The sequence below is a fragment of the Morus notabilis genome, unplaced genomic scaffold (assembly GCF_000414095.1).
Source record: "Morus notabilis unplaced genomic scaffold, ASM41409v2 Scaffold73, whole genome shotgun sequence".
NCBI lineage: Eukaryota > Viridiplantae > Streptophyta > Magnoliopsida > Rosales > Moraceae > Morus > Morus notabilis.
This window is the reverse complement of record NW_010358777.1, coordinates 18,190-31,955: the sequence shown is the minus strand read 5'-3', so window position 1 is coordinate 31,955 and position 13,766 is coordinate 18,190. Positions and strand designations below refer to the sequence as shown.

Sequence of the window (13,766 nt, the reverse complement as noted above, 5' to 3'; positions counted from 1 at the left end):
TTTCGGCTAAGCTTCGTTTCTAAGCCTAACATAAAGGAGATTTGCAGAGTCTGCCATGCAGAGCCTCAAATGGATTCATTCCAATGCTAGCTTGATAAATGTTATTATAGGCAAATTCAACATTTGGTAGGTACTCACCCCAGCTGCCCCCAAAGTCCAAAATACATGCACGAAGCACATCTTTAAGAATCTGTATGACCCGCTCTGATACCAAAATTTGTAACACCCCTAGGTGGGGGTTATGCAATAAGATTATAAAATATGATGGGCAAACAAAAATAAAAATAAAATATAACTCTCAAAATATAAACGACAAGTGCCCATGAGACTTTTAACGAAAAACTCATAATTAAAAATCACAAATTGACAAAACAAAATAAAACTAGAAATCCACAGTACAATGTAGCACCAAATAAAATACTTAAATGATGCAACCATCATCAGTCACATCCCTATCGAAAACAACCCAGTCATAATCTTACATAACTGAAAAAGAAGACCGAAAGAAGGGATAGGTCTCCAACACGTTGCGCACTGTGAGACGTCTACTCATCGTCCGAAAGATTACACTGTACACCGCCTAGGAATGGGAAGAGAAAAAGGGTGAGCAGGGAATGCTCAATAGGAGAACTATTACTCACGTTTAGTTTTATTTATTTTTCTGGATTACACCTACATGGTTAGTAGTTTTTATGTTTTATGTATAATGAGTCAGATGATCAGTGTCGGTGAGCTAACCCAATCCGTACGCTCGTGACGAAAAACCCCCGAAGGGTGCGGTGATTCAAAGGCACTGATCACAATGAGCTCTATCTCGGTGTCTCTACCAGATTAGTTCTCGAACCACGGGCAAGGGTGAACTGTCGTTCTGAGCCCTCACCAAGATGCAACCACTGTACAGTAACCTTGGGAAGTCTCAACCCCGGAGAGCGTCATCATCTCTAAACTCTTAGCACACTATCTCACTATCGTGTCCGGTTTACATTCTCCTAATCATGTTTTTGTGTCAGATTCTAAAATTATGTCAAATCTCTTGGCCACGTTGTACACTACAGGACGTGTCCCTTAATGGTTTTGTTCAAGTCATATCGTATAACAGTAATAAAGAAGTTTAATATACAATTTCATTCTTCTCAAATTTAATAAAATTAATTAAATTAAAATAAAATTCCACAAAAGTTAAGTAATAGGACCCCTACCTCAAAAGGGATCCCGGAGGGACTGTGGGCGGCTAGGAATAACTCATGAGTGTTCTAAACCACGACCGGTCAGTTTCGCCTCGATCCGCGTGCAAATCGGTATCGTACAATTTTTTTAACGAAGTAGAATTGGTTCAAACGGAGGCTGCCATTGCGTTGAGCACGTCGAAACAAGTTGGGATACGATCTCGGATTGTCAATTGGAAGTCGGGAAGCTGAGAAACGAAGCTTTTCCAGAATCCGGCCATCGGCGGCGGCGGAGCTTCCTGGAGAAGAATCCCGCGGCGGACTTGGATCCAACACCCCCTAAATCGATGGTTCTGAATCCAATGGTGATGCTAATTTTACCAAATTCGGCCTCTAACCACTCGGATCGGGATCCTCAATTCCGGCTGAATTTTGAGCTTTAATATTTGTTTTTCAGCCACGGATCTTCAAAATTGATTGAGGGCTTTCATTACGGGTGAGATTCTGAGCATTTTGGCACCAAGATAACGAGGATGCGACGGCTAGATCACCGGAACCTTCCTCCCATTTTTCTCACGGCGGCGGCGGCTCGTTTTCCGGCAATGCGGCGGCGGTGGCCACGACTGGTTGCCCAGAACGACTCGCTGGATCCCTCTGAAGCTAATGGGCTTGGCGGTGTCGTTCACGGCGGCCGGAGGAGGGAGATCCGAGGGCGGCGGGGGTGAGAAATCTGACCTTCACGGGCGGCGGCATTTCCGTCAGAATCAAGCCGTGCTGCTGATACGGTTTTCTTCGTCTCTTCGCTCTGAGTCTATTGGGACTGGAATCACCTCGATCGGACACCGGACGGCGAAGATATCACGATCAAAAGTTTAGGTATTTTTTGGAACTTTGGCCGGCGAGTGTGGCGTCGTCCGGCGGAGTTGGCGGCTGAAAGATACCAATCCGGACTGAGCTCGACGAGATCTTTCCAACGAGCTGGGAGGTGTCAAAAACGGACGCTGGAATCTCGCCAGAGGTGGGTCGACCTGCGTGGAGAAAGAGAGAGAAAATGAAGAGAGAGGGGGAAAATGAGGTTTCTAAGGATGAAGGATGCGCTAAAGTGACACTATATAACAGGTTGGATATAATGATTGTTAAAATTTTTATTTTTAACTATCATATTTCTTTTAAATTTAAATTCTGGTGTAGATTTTTAAAATTTTTATCTTTAAGTCTTTAAAAATTATAAATTAACCCTAAATAAATTTTGAGTTTTACACATACCATATCAATTAATATACAAGAGTTAAAATTTGAACTAATATCCCTGACATTATTCATTTATAATTAAAAATAATAAAAGTATAATATTTTTAAAAAAGGAAAGTTTTAAACAAGAAACTTAAACTTAAGCTGAAAGTAATAGACCCAAGGATTAAAGGAATGTAATCAGAATTGGAATTGAAATTTTTTGGTCAACTTATAACAAAAACAAAAATTACTTAAAAAGAAAAAAGAAAGAACACTATTTTGAAGGCCTAAACTATGTAATTTAGCCGAAAAACGTCACAGGTCATGATGAATTGATGGAAGGAAAATAGTAGGAAATATGCCAATATGAAAAGCTTAAGAAAATATATAGGCCAACTTTTAGTTATATAAATTAATATGTCATAATTTCTTAAGTTATGGTTCATAACCAGATAAGTTATGGACAAACTTGTCAAGTTATGGTTCATAACCAAACAAGTTATGAACAAAAACCGGGAATAACTTGTCAAGTTATGGTTCATAACCAGACAAGTTATGGACGAAAACAGTAATTTGGCCTATTTATTAACTTATGTAAACTATTGGCCTATTAATTTTAATTCATCTCAAAGTCTTGACCTATTTATCTCTTTCTTCCTTGATAGAAATTGTCCGTTGGGCCATTTCTTTGTAAGAAATACATATTTTTCATCTAAATTCGATATCATCAAAAGACTTTTTAAAAATTGAAAAATTACCTTATTTAGCTTTGGGTTTTGGGTGATCTAAACGCGCAATAAAACTTGTCCTTCACGTATCACCGATCCAAAGTGACACCTATATCCATAATGTTAACAATCATATGTTATTTAATGCAAAATTACCATATTGTCCCCTAATTGAACGGCACATGCTAGGCACAGCTCACGTGCGTTGTCTGTCTAATTTTGTACAATCATCTTGTGGGATTAGAGGTGAAAGTTTGAACTCTCCGGCCTAGCCCTACCCTAAATAGAGGAAGGTCGGCCTAGCTCAGTCTAAAATTTATGAAGTATTTTTTTAAGAAAAATTTAAAGAAAAAGTGTTTGGCCAGGCCAACCCAGCCCGAATAAAGTTTCTGACTCGGAATCTTGATATGGTTTGACGAGCAATTAAACGGGTTGGATCAGGCTAACAGTGTTGGACTTTAAACCGACAAATTTAGGGTCTGTTCGGTTCGTTAATTCGAGTTGAGATGTGATGTAGTGTGAGAGCTTTTTACTGTAATAAAAAAGTTAGATATGACTGTTTCTGAAAATTTTTTACTGTAATAAAATTCAAATTTTAAACTCAAATCAACAAAAAAAAACAGAGCCTTAATCTAGTTCAAACTTTCACCTCTAGTCGAATATACTATGCTTTAGTAAATTAGGGACGTCTTTTCAAAATTATGGGCCAAAATGTCACTTAAAACGAAATTAACTCGATTTAAAAGAAAAATAAAAATCAATTGTGATATGCACGCGATACTAAATCGCGTAAGAAAAGAGTGAAAAAAAAAAAAAGGAAAAAGATGGAGAGGCAACATGTCCGCCACAAGAAGCTCCAGCTCCGCGAACGAATGACACACACAGAAACACAGAAAAGCAGAGCCTGCAAAGTAGCCTTGGCTAACTTCCTCCGCCGGTGACGGAGATGCTAACTCTCACAGCCAGCTCCGTTACGCCCATGGCGGAAAAATGCACGTTCCGACGTCGTTTGAGGGTCCGGTCTGATGGGTTCCCTTCGTTCCTTCCCAAAGAGGTCGAGAATATTAAGGACCCATTTGCTCGAAAGCTCGCCACACGGATTGTTAGGCTTCCTGTACGGCTCCTCTACCTGTAACTTCGTCACCATTTCTTCGCATTCTTCTTCCACTTATACATATTATATATATGTACACACACACACATATAGTCATTGTTTTCTCTAATTTATGCATGTGTGTTAGTTCGTTATCCTTTGTTTGTTTTCAGATGAATGGTTTGTTTGTTTTAGATATTCTGTTTTGCTGTTTTTTAGTCTGGTAAATAACACGTACACCCAAAATTATTGCAACGTTTATTATTACAAAAGTAATGTTTTAAATTCTCTTGGCGTTATTTCTTTGCTCCAAGTTTATGGAATTGCTCGTGTGTTATGAGCCTATAAAGTTGGGGATGAAAATTTTCTATGATTCATGTGTTAGACTGACTGATAATGTGAATATTTGTTTGCTCATATTGCTATTAGTCTCCTTTATTTCTGCACAACTAGAAATGACCTTATTTGGTATAATTGAAGTAATTTTAATGGCTCTATGTTTGAGCCTACTTAATTGCAGGTAAGTTTGAAGGGAAATAGTATTATGAGTAGTTGTGTTAAGCCATTGATAGAGAGCAAGAAAAGTCCAGTGGTTCTTCTCCACGGCTTTGACAGGTCTCTATATATGCAAAAATACACTGGTGTTTTATAATATGGCATTGCTTATTATGTCTTTTAGAGTTTCACTGCATCTTATAATTCAGCTCCTGCTTAGAATGGAGATATACTTATCCATTGCTTGAGGAGGCTGGCCTGGAGACTTGGGCTGTTGACATTCTTGGTTGGGGTTTCTCTGATTTAGGTTCGTTTAATTTCTTTATGGTTCTTTATTTAAGTTTGATAACATCCCTACTAAAAGAATATTTGTGCAATTCCGTGCATTTTTTTTTTTTTTTTGAAAGGACACTTTATCGCATATCTGTTTCCCTATATTGCATTTTATTTGGAGTACATACCCTTTCTCCGTAACATCTGTATCAACTTTTCTCAGTTTTGCATACTTTATCTTGAGGTGATTTTGACCATATACAATAAAGTTCATGCACCACCAGTGGGATATTCTATCGTAGAAAGCTCCATTTTATTTACTTGCACTTTCTCTTCTTCTACACGTGTCAGAAAGACTTCCCTCTGTTGATGTGGCCTCTAAGCGCCATCATTTTTATCAGGTACTTCCTATACTTCATCATTGAGGTTTTCTGGCTCAACATATTATTTTGAGAATGTGATTTTCTATGTTTGGATGTAACATTGTGGGCCTTTTGTTTTTACTAATTGATTGGAGAGATTAGAGCAACAACTTATCGGAATATTTGGTTCGGGGATATGCAAACATTTTGGGGGAAGAAAATATATCACTAAATATGGAATGTGCCCTATTTTCCAGCTATGACGTTAAGTCTGAATTGGGGCTGTCTCAATTTTGGCAGCTTTGGAAGTCCTACATCAAAAAACCCATGATATTAGTTGGACCAAGCCTTGGTGCTGCTGTTGCCATTGACTTCGCAGTAAACTATCCTGAAGCTGTAAGTGGTTTCAGCATAATTTTGCTTATGGTTGTGTCATAATTGTTCAATCGACAGAAGGACATAATTCCAAAAGATTGCTATGATAATGGCTTTTTACACTGAAATATAAAATTTTCTGGCTCTTCTTTTTTCAGGTTGAAAAACTGGTCTTGATTGACGCGAGTGTGTATGCAGAAGGCACAGGAAACCTAACAAGTTTGCCGAAATTCGTTGCTTATGCAGGAGTGAGTTTTGTACCCTACTAGTTGTGTCTTAAAGCCAAAACACACTTAGAATTCCGTATATGCATTCGAAATAATGTCTTTATTTAAGCCACAATGACCAAGGAGTTTAGAGTCCTTTCCGTGGGTTGTATAGAGAAATGTGGTTTTATATTTTCTGAGGCTTATTGGCTATGCAAGTGTTACGGTCAATGATAGTATTCATTATTCGATGAAGAAGATACTCTGATTTCTGAAAAATTAACATCTATCCAGATGGAACTAGGATTAAATCATTTAGTTTGTCTTTCTTTGCTTCTGGTAAGAGAATTGCAATCCAACTCTTCATGATTGTTCGTTCCAACCAAAATACGTATAAGCTGCTGGTTCACTGTCTTGCAGAAATTGTCTTGCAAAGCAGTTTCAAGATTTTGCTTTTAACTACTTTAGCATGGTTAATATGTCTGAGCCATCATTGTAATGACAATAGACGATTTTGTTGAAGCAGGCGTCTTTATTAAAGAGTGTCCCTTTGCGTTTGTATGTGAATCTATTGGCATTCACAGAGATATCATTCAATACCAGCTTAGATTGGATGAATGTAAGTATTTCCTCTTGAAGAAAGTGCACATTCTGTTTACAAATATAGATTTCACACCTGATCATAGATCTGACACAAATTTTCATGTAATTTTAGATCGGTCGCTTGCATTGTCTGCTCCCATGGTGGGAGGATGCAACTGTGGATTTTATGAGGAGTGGGGGTTATAAAGTCGGTGCTCAAATAGAACAGGTACGTGTGAAATTATTCTATCACATCAGTTGAGACGAGTTGTTTGGAATTTTTGGTGGAGGAAGGAGGATGATATATTGTAGGCCGACCGACTCTTTAACATCTAAAATTCTTTTTTCCATACTCACCTCTGTTTTTTGTCCTTGTAATTGGCAATTGTACTTTTAACAATAAGTGGATAAGCTATGTCCAAGGCAACTGAATCTCAAAAGGACAAATATGAGTGGCAAATTCTACTCCCTTGCTTCTTTTATGTTGCGTCTTTCTTTAATTTAATCTCTTAAATTGCACCAAGAGAAAAGGAGACAAAAAAGAAATGCAAAGATAGAATTTTAGACTTAGAAATGCTTTAGAACTCTTGACGAGAGATAGAACATCAGTGAAGCTTACTTCCAAAATTCATTATGCGACTTTTTCTCTGCCCTCACAAAAGCAGGATTTCCTTTTAAAGAAAAGAAAAAGGTCCCAACCCCCATGGATGCAATTTCTCCAAAAATATCGGTCCTCTCAAGCAATCTTTTTATAGCAGGGCTATTGGATTCCACACATGAATCAACTATTAACTTAATCGAATATTGTATTGCAAAGTTGCAGTACATGTATAGTCGATGATGAAAATCCTTTCTTTCTAGTACTTTGCTTGAAGATGATGGTTGTATGGTTTTTGGAAGAACATTCTGGAGCTTTGTTTTCAACGAGCTAACTACAATCTTGTTCGACAGGTAAAGCAGAAGACACTTCTCATATGGGGTGAGGATGACCAAATTATCAGCAACAAGCTTGCAGTGGTTAGTATTCTTCTCTACAATTAAGTGAAAATCTCAACAAGAACAAAAAAATAAAAGGCTCAATCATGGATGCCTTTGTCTATTATATAATGCAGAGGTTGCACTGCGAACTGCCGAATGCGATCATACGCCAAATACCGGATTGCGGCCATCTTCCGCATGTTGAAAGGCCAAGCAGCGTTGCCAAATTGATTGTGGAATTTGCTCAACGAGATTTCTTTGAAGGGGCTCAATACATCTCAGTTTTGAAGGTCCCCTCCTTGATACCTCCTTGAATCATATTCCATTGGCGTTGTTTTCCTAAATGTTCACAGTTTTCAAATTTGGGTTGCCTTGTGGTCATAGTTTCAAAGTCTGTCACTTTGCAATTAATATAATCCGTGCTTTTTTGTTGTCTGTGTTGAAATACTTGATTCACCATAACAACGATGACAGAAGGTAAATAAATTGTCACATTTAGCATCCAATAATTATGCATAAAAGTCATTGCAAGTAATTACATCCGGTTCACCTTTACATGCAAATCGATTGTCTGTTTTATATATATATATAATCCCAAACAAACTAACAAAACTTTGTATCACAGACTCTTTGAATGCTTTTCTTAAACATGTGCTTTGATATGGTGATACACGTGAACAACATGTGAAACTGCCCCTTAATTATTCATATTCTTCTAGAAATCAAATTTACCAACAGTGAAAGGAATTTTAGAGAAGCTCGGAAAGCACTAAACACATGACATGTTTATTACTGATTTGATTTCTGCGTTCGTCTTATATTTGAAGTTTGTTGAGCTAAAGCTTCCACAATTTTTTCCTTTTTTTTCGAGAGTTTAGTGGTAGGCAAAAAAAAAAAGAAAACCTACTGGTAAGACACAGTTTTGAACCATCAAATCATATCAAATTAAGAAGGTATGTCAGGATGAAAAGAAACTAACATTTGCTACTTATCTTGCAGATTTAATACATTATGACCAATTTGATATGAACTCCGCAGAAGAACAATGGATTTATGGGATGACATCAAAGGCAGTTAAAAAAAAAAAAAAGTGTGAAAGTTTTTGCTGGAAAAACAAGGATAAAAGTTGAGATATATCGGAAGGAATATTATCATCTCAAATGGGATATAAAGTCCATGGGTCCATTATGTCAAAGGCCTCATTTTTAGAGTTTGCGGCCAGATGTTTGGTAGGTAGTTCACAAGTCTTAATCCCTCACACGTCTAACATGCTAGCCTGAAATGTCATATTCATTTAATGTTGTCTTCAGTGGAAAAAGAAGGAAAAAAAAAAAAAAAAAAAAAGAAAGAAAAAGAAAGAGTGACAAAAAGGAAGAGCTTATCTTCAATTTAATACTTGTTCCATTGTATTCGGCTTTTTCGGCCATGCACGTCAAAATTCAATTCAATTCCTGTAGTTTGAAATTCGTGTACCATTCTAGCTAGCTATTTTGTAATTTTATCCAAGAGAAATCTGGTTCTGGTCCAGCCTATTTTTTGGTTAATGATAACGGTTCTACTTTCGTTAGTGTCATATTCATTTAATTGAAGATTATCTACTTTCGTCTTGTTTTAATGGATAATTCTATGATAAAAACAAAACATTTTTTATAACGTGGACATTGAAGTTGAAATGTTAAATTCTCATCAATAATATTGTTTAATTATGATTTGATTTTGTAATCTTATGATGAAAATAGTTCTATACGTAGAATTTTGATTCGATCACGGTAACCTCAATTATTCTAAAGAGAGAATCTGCAACACCCGTGGTCCAATAAAGCACAGACTGGAACTTTTTTTTTTCGGTAAGACAGAACTTCCCTGTTTTAACTTAAATTTTGTTATGTCAAAGTGGTGGGAATCCACTTTACTATTTGTAAATCATTTTTAGACAGAGCCCGTTTGATTGGAAGATTCATTTTCTGATTCGAATCATGATTCATGATTCGCTACAGTATTTTTTCTCACAAAAAACTCACGTTAAATCAAAAATAATTATAATCTTATAGTTCTAATCCATGAACCAAACGGGCTATTCTTATTAGGACTTGTCTATACCGTCTCAATAGTAAGACAATCCTGACAATGTAACAAATAAAGTGAAAAGCATAGCATAGTTATCAGGTTGCATTTGATATCAAGATTTAAATAAGTGTAATTTTAATTATAAAAGCAGAACTATAATTTATGAAAATTAAAATTAGAAATTTAAACCATCTAAAATAAATAAATAAAAAGTGATTTTACTTTTTAAGATATCCTTATTTAAAATATTATATCAAGATTCAAACTTTAAATCAAAATCATTCAAATTAAATATTAATTTTTAAAAACTTTAAATAAGTGTAATTTTAATTATAAAAGCAGAACTATAATTTATGAAAATTAAAATTAGAAATTTAAACCATCTAAAATAAATAAAAAAAAAGTGATTTTACTTTTTAAGATGATCCTTATTTAAAATATTAGAAACTTTAAAAACTATTTTTTATTTTTTATAAATAAATATAAAGACTTCAACTAAAAACATAATTCCGATTTTAAAACCCTCATATAACCTAAATATAATATTAACGTTGAAAATCGTAATATAATTTTCAGATGATTAAATTCATTGATGCTACACTGTAAACACGTCATGTTAAAATTGTAAGAGCCATCCCCCCGTGGGACAGTAACCCTTCTTGTTAGATGCATTAACTTTCTTGAAGCAAGATGGGCCAAAACAAAGATATCAGAAAAAAAAACAAAAACAAAAAGTGAAACACGTGTAAACTTGTTAAATTTAGGAAGGAAAGGGACAAAAGTAGGAACAAGATGCCTAGTGCCAACATCTACTAAAACAATATGGAAGCCAGCATTAATGAATGCTAGTTATAGTAGTTTATGAGAAAGAAATAGGAACTACTTATTTAAGTAATTTTAGCTAGGGTAGTGGAGCTCCATTAAATAAACAAATACAGATCCTCTCATTAGATATACAAATAGACGAAAAATCTAATTTCTAAAAAGAAAAAAAAGATCAGGTTCTACCCCCCCGTACCAAGTCATATCACCCCACTGAAAAAAGGAATCAAATTCCCCAGCTTTTTTCACATAGACCAAGAAAACAAAAACTAAAAACAAAACCAAAAAATAAAAATAAAAAAAACCCTAGTGGGGTTTCTCTTCTTTTCATTTATGCCCCTAAAACCCCATAATATGTCTGCCCCCATGTCGTGGCATAATCTGGTGCACACATCAAGACCCACCACGCGACGCGTGGCATGCCCTATTGGCCTAGTGTAGTAGTAGTAGTAGTGGTGGTGGTAAAAATGTCTTCAGTTTCTCAGCAAAAAGCCAGAAAACCAGAGGAAGGTCAGAACCGAAGAGATAAACAAGTAACTGCCCGGGGAGAGCGCCACGCCACCACTGCCATCGTTGAATGATGTGGTCCCGGTTGGGCTGATGCCACTGAATGTCGTTGATGGCGTCCCTGTTGTCGTTCCGGTGGTTGGTGTCATTCCGGTGGATGGTGTTGTCGTTGGAGTTGTGGTTGAAGGAGTTGTGGATGGAGTAGTGGTTGTGGGGGTGCCTGTTGTGGGGGTGCCTGTTGTGGGGGTGCCCGTTGTGGGAGTGCCTGTTGTGGGAGTGCCTGTTTGGCTGCAGAGAAAAGTGAAGAGAAAAAGTAGGCCACAAGCAAGAAAATGTCATCTTTCTAACCAATTTTAATTTAATAATAGGTATTGTTATGTATTAATGTAACAAACATGCAGAGGGAGAATATAATATTTGGGAGATTTTTCCCATACATATAACAAATGCTATATTTTTCTATATCATGACAACTCATATCAAAGCCTAGGATTTGGTTAGAAAAGCAAGCAAGATTTTGACTTTTCTGGTACTAGATCTACTTCTCCTTAGTTTATCTTGCAAGTTTGGTACTTAAGGGAGAGAATTTTGCTAAATTGACACAAAACCCAGCTGAAATTTCACCAAATTTTAATCTCAGTAGTTGCAACACAAAAAGAAGAAAGTGAAATTGTACCAACTAAAAACCCCAAAGAAAATTACAAAAAAAAAAAAGAAGAAAAATAAAAGGCAATTATAAGACACTCCAAAAAAGCAAAATTTGCAGGGGAAAACCCCCATTTTGAGCATATTAAATAATAACTAATTAACTAAACATACCTGGGACTTGAAGGGAACACACAAGTGGAAGTCTGGGCTGTAAATCACAAAGGAATAAAGGAATAAATAAATAAATAAGACACAGAAAACCAATTAGTGAAAAAGCAAAATTTTACCCATTTACCATTTCAAAAAAAAAAAAAAAAAGGTGGCAGATTAAATTGGTGGTCTTGATTCTTGAATGGGGAAGTTAGGGAACTTACTAGCAGGGGCAGTTGTAGATTGTTGGGCCGCGCCAGAGAATTCACAGCTTCCTTGGACTTGGCCTTTCTTTTGGAAGTAGCTGTTAACGGCGTAACTGCAGTGATCTTTTACGGTATTTGGTTGGTAACACGCACCGCTTTGAAGGATAGGTGTACAATCAGCTCCATTTCCACAAGCATAATCTATTGCCTTCTGAAGGCTCTGGTCACCAACCCCATCTTTACATATACAATAAGTCGCACCTTTTTGGAACCCAAAAAAAAAAAAAAATAGTTAATCCACACGAAATCATTTCTTTTCTATTAAGAAGAAGAAAAGGGAAAGTGGGTTTTTTTTTTTTTTTTTGCACAAGAAAGGAGAGAAATCATGGACAATGTAATCACCAGACAAAGAAGAAAAATAAAAATTAAGAAAAAAAAAAAAAGAAAAATGTTCATATCAATCTTTCACCTCAGAGCAGGAGCAAAACAGAGGAAAATCGGGAAAAAAAAATGATTTTTTTGTCAAATCTTAAAATTTTGGACTCAAGATTTGGAAGATAAGGGGGGCAAAAAAGAAAAGAAAAGAAAAGAAAACACCGTAATTCTGGAGCTTACTTGAATAGCCAGTGAGGGCCAAGAAAAGTACTATGTACACAAGAGTAGCCATGATTTGATGCAAAGCTTGTGGCGAAATACGAATGAGGAAAAGCCTCCTTTGTGCAGATGTTGCAAAACTCTGAAACTACAGACAGCCAAGAGTAGAGAGAGAGAGAGAGAGGGAGAGAGAGAGTGGAGATTTCTAGTAGACAATAATAAGAGAGAGAGGGAGAGAGAGAGTGGAGATTTCTAGTAGACAATAATAAGAGAGAGAGAGAGAGAGAGAGGAATGACGGTGGGTGGTAGTGGTGTGTGTCTGTATCCGATGTTGCTTTTTAAAACCACTTTACACTTATATTATTAATTTATTTTATCCATATTTACGTGATAAATAATTATAATTCCGTTTATTTTATTAATTTAAATTTAAAATTTAAGTTTTATTATAATAAAAAAAATTAAAAATAATTTTATTTATTTGTTACTTAGTTAGGAATTCGTCCCTTAATTCGAATTATAGTTCATGATTTGTTACAGTATTTTTTTCATAAAAAATATACGTAAATTAAAAATAATTTTAATCACATAATTTTAATCTATGAATTAAATATCTCTTTAATTTTTTTATTATAATAAAATATTTTCATATAAATTATATCTTAATTTAAATTAAAAACTCAAATTAATTAAACGAATTAAACCGACTCTATAATAATCAATTGTTATGGTACGGTACAAATATAAAAATAGTTAATACGAGCAGGGAATAGTGTTTACGGGGAAGTGTGTAAGTGTAGTGTAACAAGACCAAGAGCTCATTTTGTTTTCGTCATCTTTCTTCTATTTATGTGTTATTGACAGTCTCAAACGGTCTTAAACTCATGTGGGTGATTAAAAGTTAACCCAACCTGGTTAGTCTAAAAGGTTCTGGTCCATCATTCTTGTGGGGTGAGTTGGACCCTACAATTTTGAGGTTCTTTGGGAGATCTTTTTTCATATTCTGTGTGCTGTCAGTGTCACTAGGAGGGTTTTTGTTTTATTTTTTTCCTTCATTTTTTTGTTTTTTTGTTTTTGGGCTAAAGGCATAATAATGAGTTAGCAAACTGTGTCCTGCACTGCTTTTTTGATGACGTGAATCAGCGTCTCATTGTTGGTACACGAATCAGCATCTGTGTTGTTGCAGAGAGTCCAAGGACGGCTCTCTATTATAACGGTAGAAAGGTCCGTTTAAAATTTGAATTTTATTATAATAAAATTTTTATAAATAATTATATTTAA

At 35.7% G+C, this 13,766-nt stretch overlaps 2 protein-coding genes across 3 annotated transcripts; one reads left to right on the top strand and one right to left on the bottom strand.

The window, feature by feature from the left end:
• The first annotated feature begins 4,007 nt into the window (after positions 1 to 4,007).
• On the top strand, positions 4,008 to 9,014 carry LOC21409074 (uncharacterized hydrolase YugF). 2 transcript variants are annotated; one of them, XM_024162531.1, is made up of 11 exons: positions 4,008 to 4,241; positions 4,741 to 4,835; positions 4,925 to 5,022; positions 5,340 to 5,389; positions 5,651 to 5,746; positions 5,884 to 5,973; positions 6,458 to 6,550; positions 6,647 to 6,742; positions 7,465 to 7,530; positions 7,626 to 7,781; positions 8,491 to 9,014. In XM_024162531.1, the coding sequence occupies exons 1-11, from the start codon at positions 4,074 to 4,076 to the stop codon at positions 8,494 to 8,496; spliced, it is 1,014 nt and encodes a 337-aa protein (XP_024018299.1). In that variant the 5' UTR covers positions 4,008 to 4,073; the 3' UTR covers positions 8,497 to 9,014. The 2 variants fall into 2 exon arrangements, with proteins under 2 accessions (XP_024018299.1, XP_010091569.2); XM_010093267.2 differs by lacking the exon at positions 8,491 to 9,014 and having other exon boundaries at positions 7,626 to 7,986.
• Positions 9,015 to 10,444: 1,430 nt separating this feature from the next.
• On the bottom strand, positions 10,445 to 12,693 carry LOC21409073 (PLASMODESMATA CALLOSE-BINDING PROTEIN 4). The gene is made up of 4 exons (XM_024162492.1): positions 12,507 to 12,693; positions 11,910 to 12,152; positions 11,707 to 11,743; positions 10,445 to 11,175 (listed from the first exon to the last, which is right to left on the bottom strand). The coding sequence occupies exons 1-4, from the start codon at positions 12,556 to 12,558 to the stop codon at positions 10,854 to 10,856; spliced, it is 654 nt and encodes a 217-aa protein (XP_024018260.1). The 5' UTR covers positions 12,559 to 12,693; the 3' UTR covers positions 10,445 to 10,853.
• Positions 12,694 to 13,766: the final 1,073 nt, after the last annotated feature.

Coding starts and splice junctions, on each gene's coding strand:
- LOC21409073 (XM_024162492.1), bottom strand. CDS start 12,558: ATGGCTACTCTTGTGTACATAGTACTTTTCTTGGCCCTCACTGGCTAT. Junction 12,153..12,506: donor GGCCCTCACTGGCTATTCAA/GTAAGCTCCAGA, acceptor GGTTCCAAAAAG/GTGCGACTTATTGTATATGT. Junction 11,744..11,909: donor ATCTACAACTGCCCCTGCTA/GTAAGTTCCCTA, acceptor TGTGATTTACAG/CCCAGACTTCCACTTGTGTG.
- LOC21409074 (XM_010093267.2), top strand. CDS start 4,074: ATGCTAACTCTCACAGCCAGCTCCGTTACGCCCATGGCGGAAAAATGC. Junction 5,023..5,339: donor TTGGGGTTTCTCTGATTTAG/GTTCGTTTAATT, acceptor TACACGTGTCAG/AAAGACTTCCCTCTGTTGAT. Junction 6,743..7,464: donor TCGGTGCTCAAATAGAACAG/GTACGTGTGAAA, acceptor CTTGTTCGACAG/GTAAAGCAGAAGACACTTCT.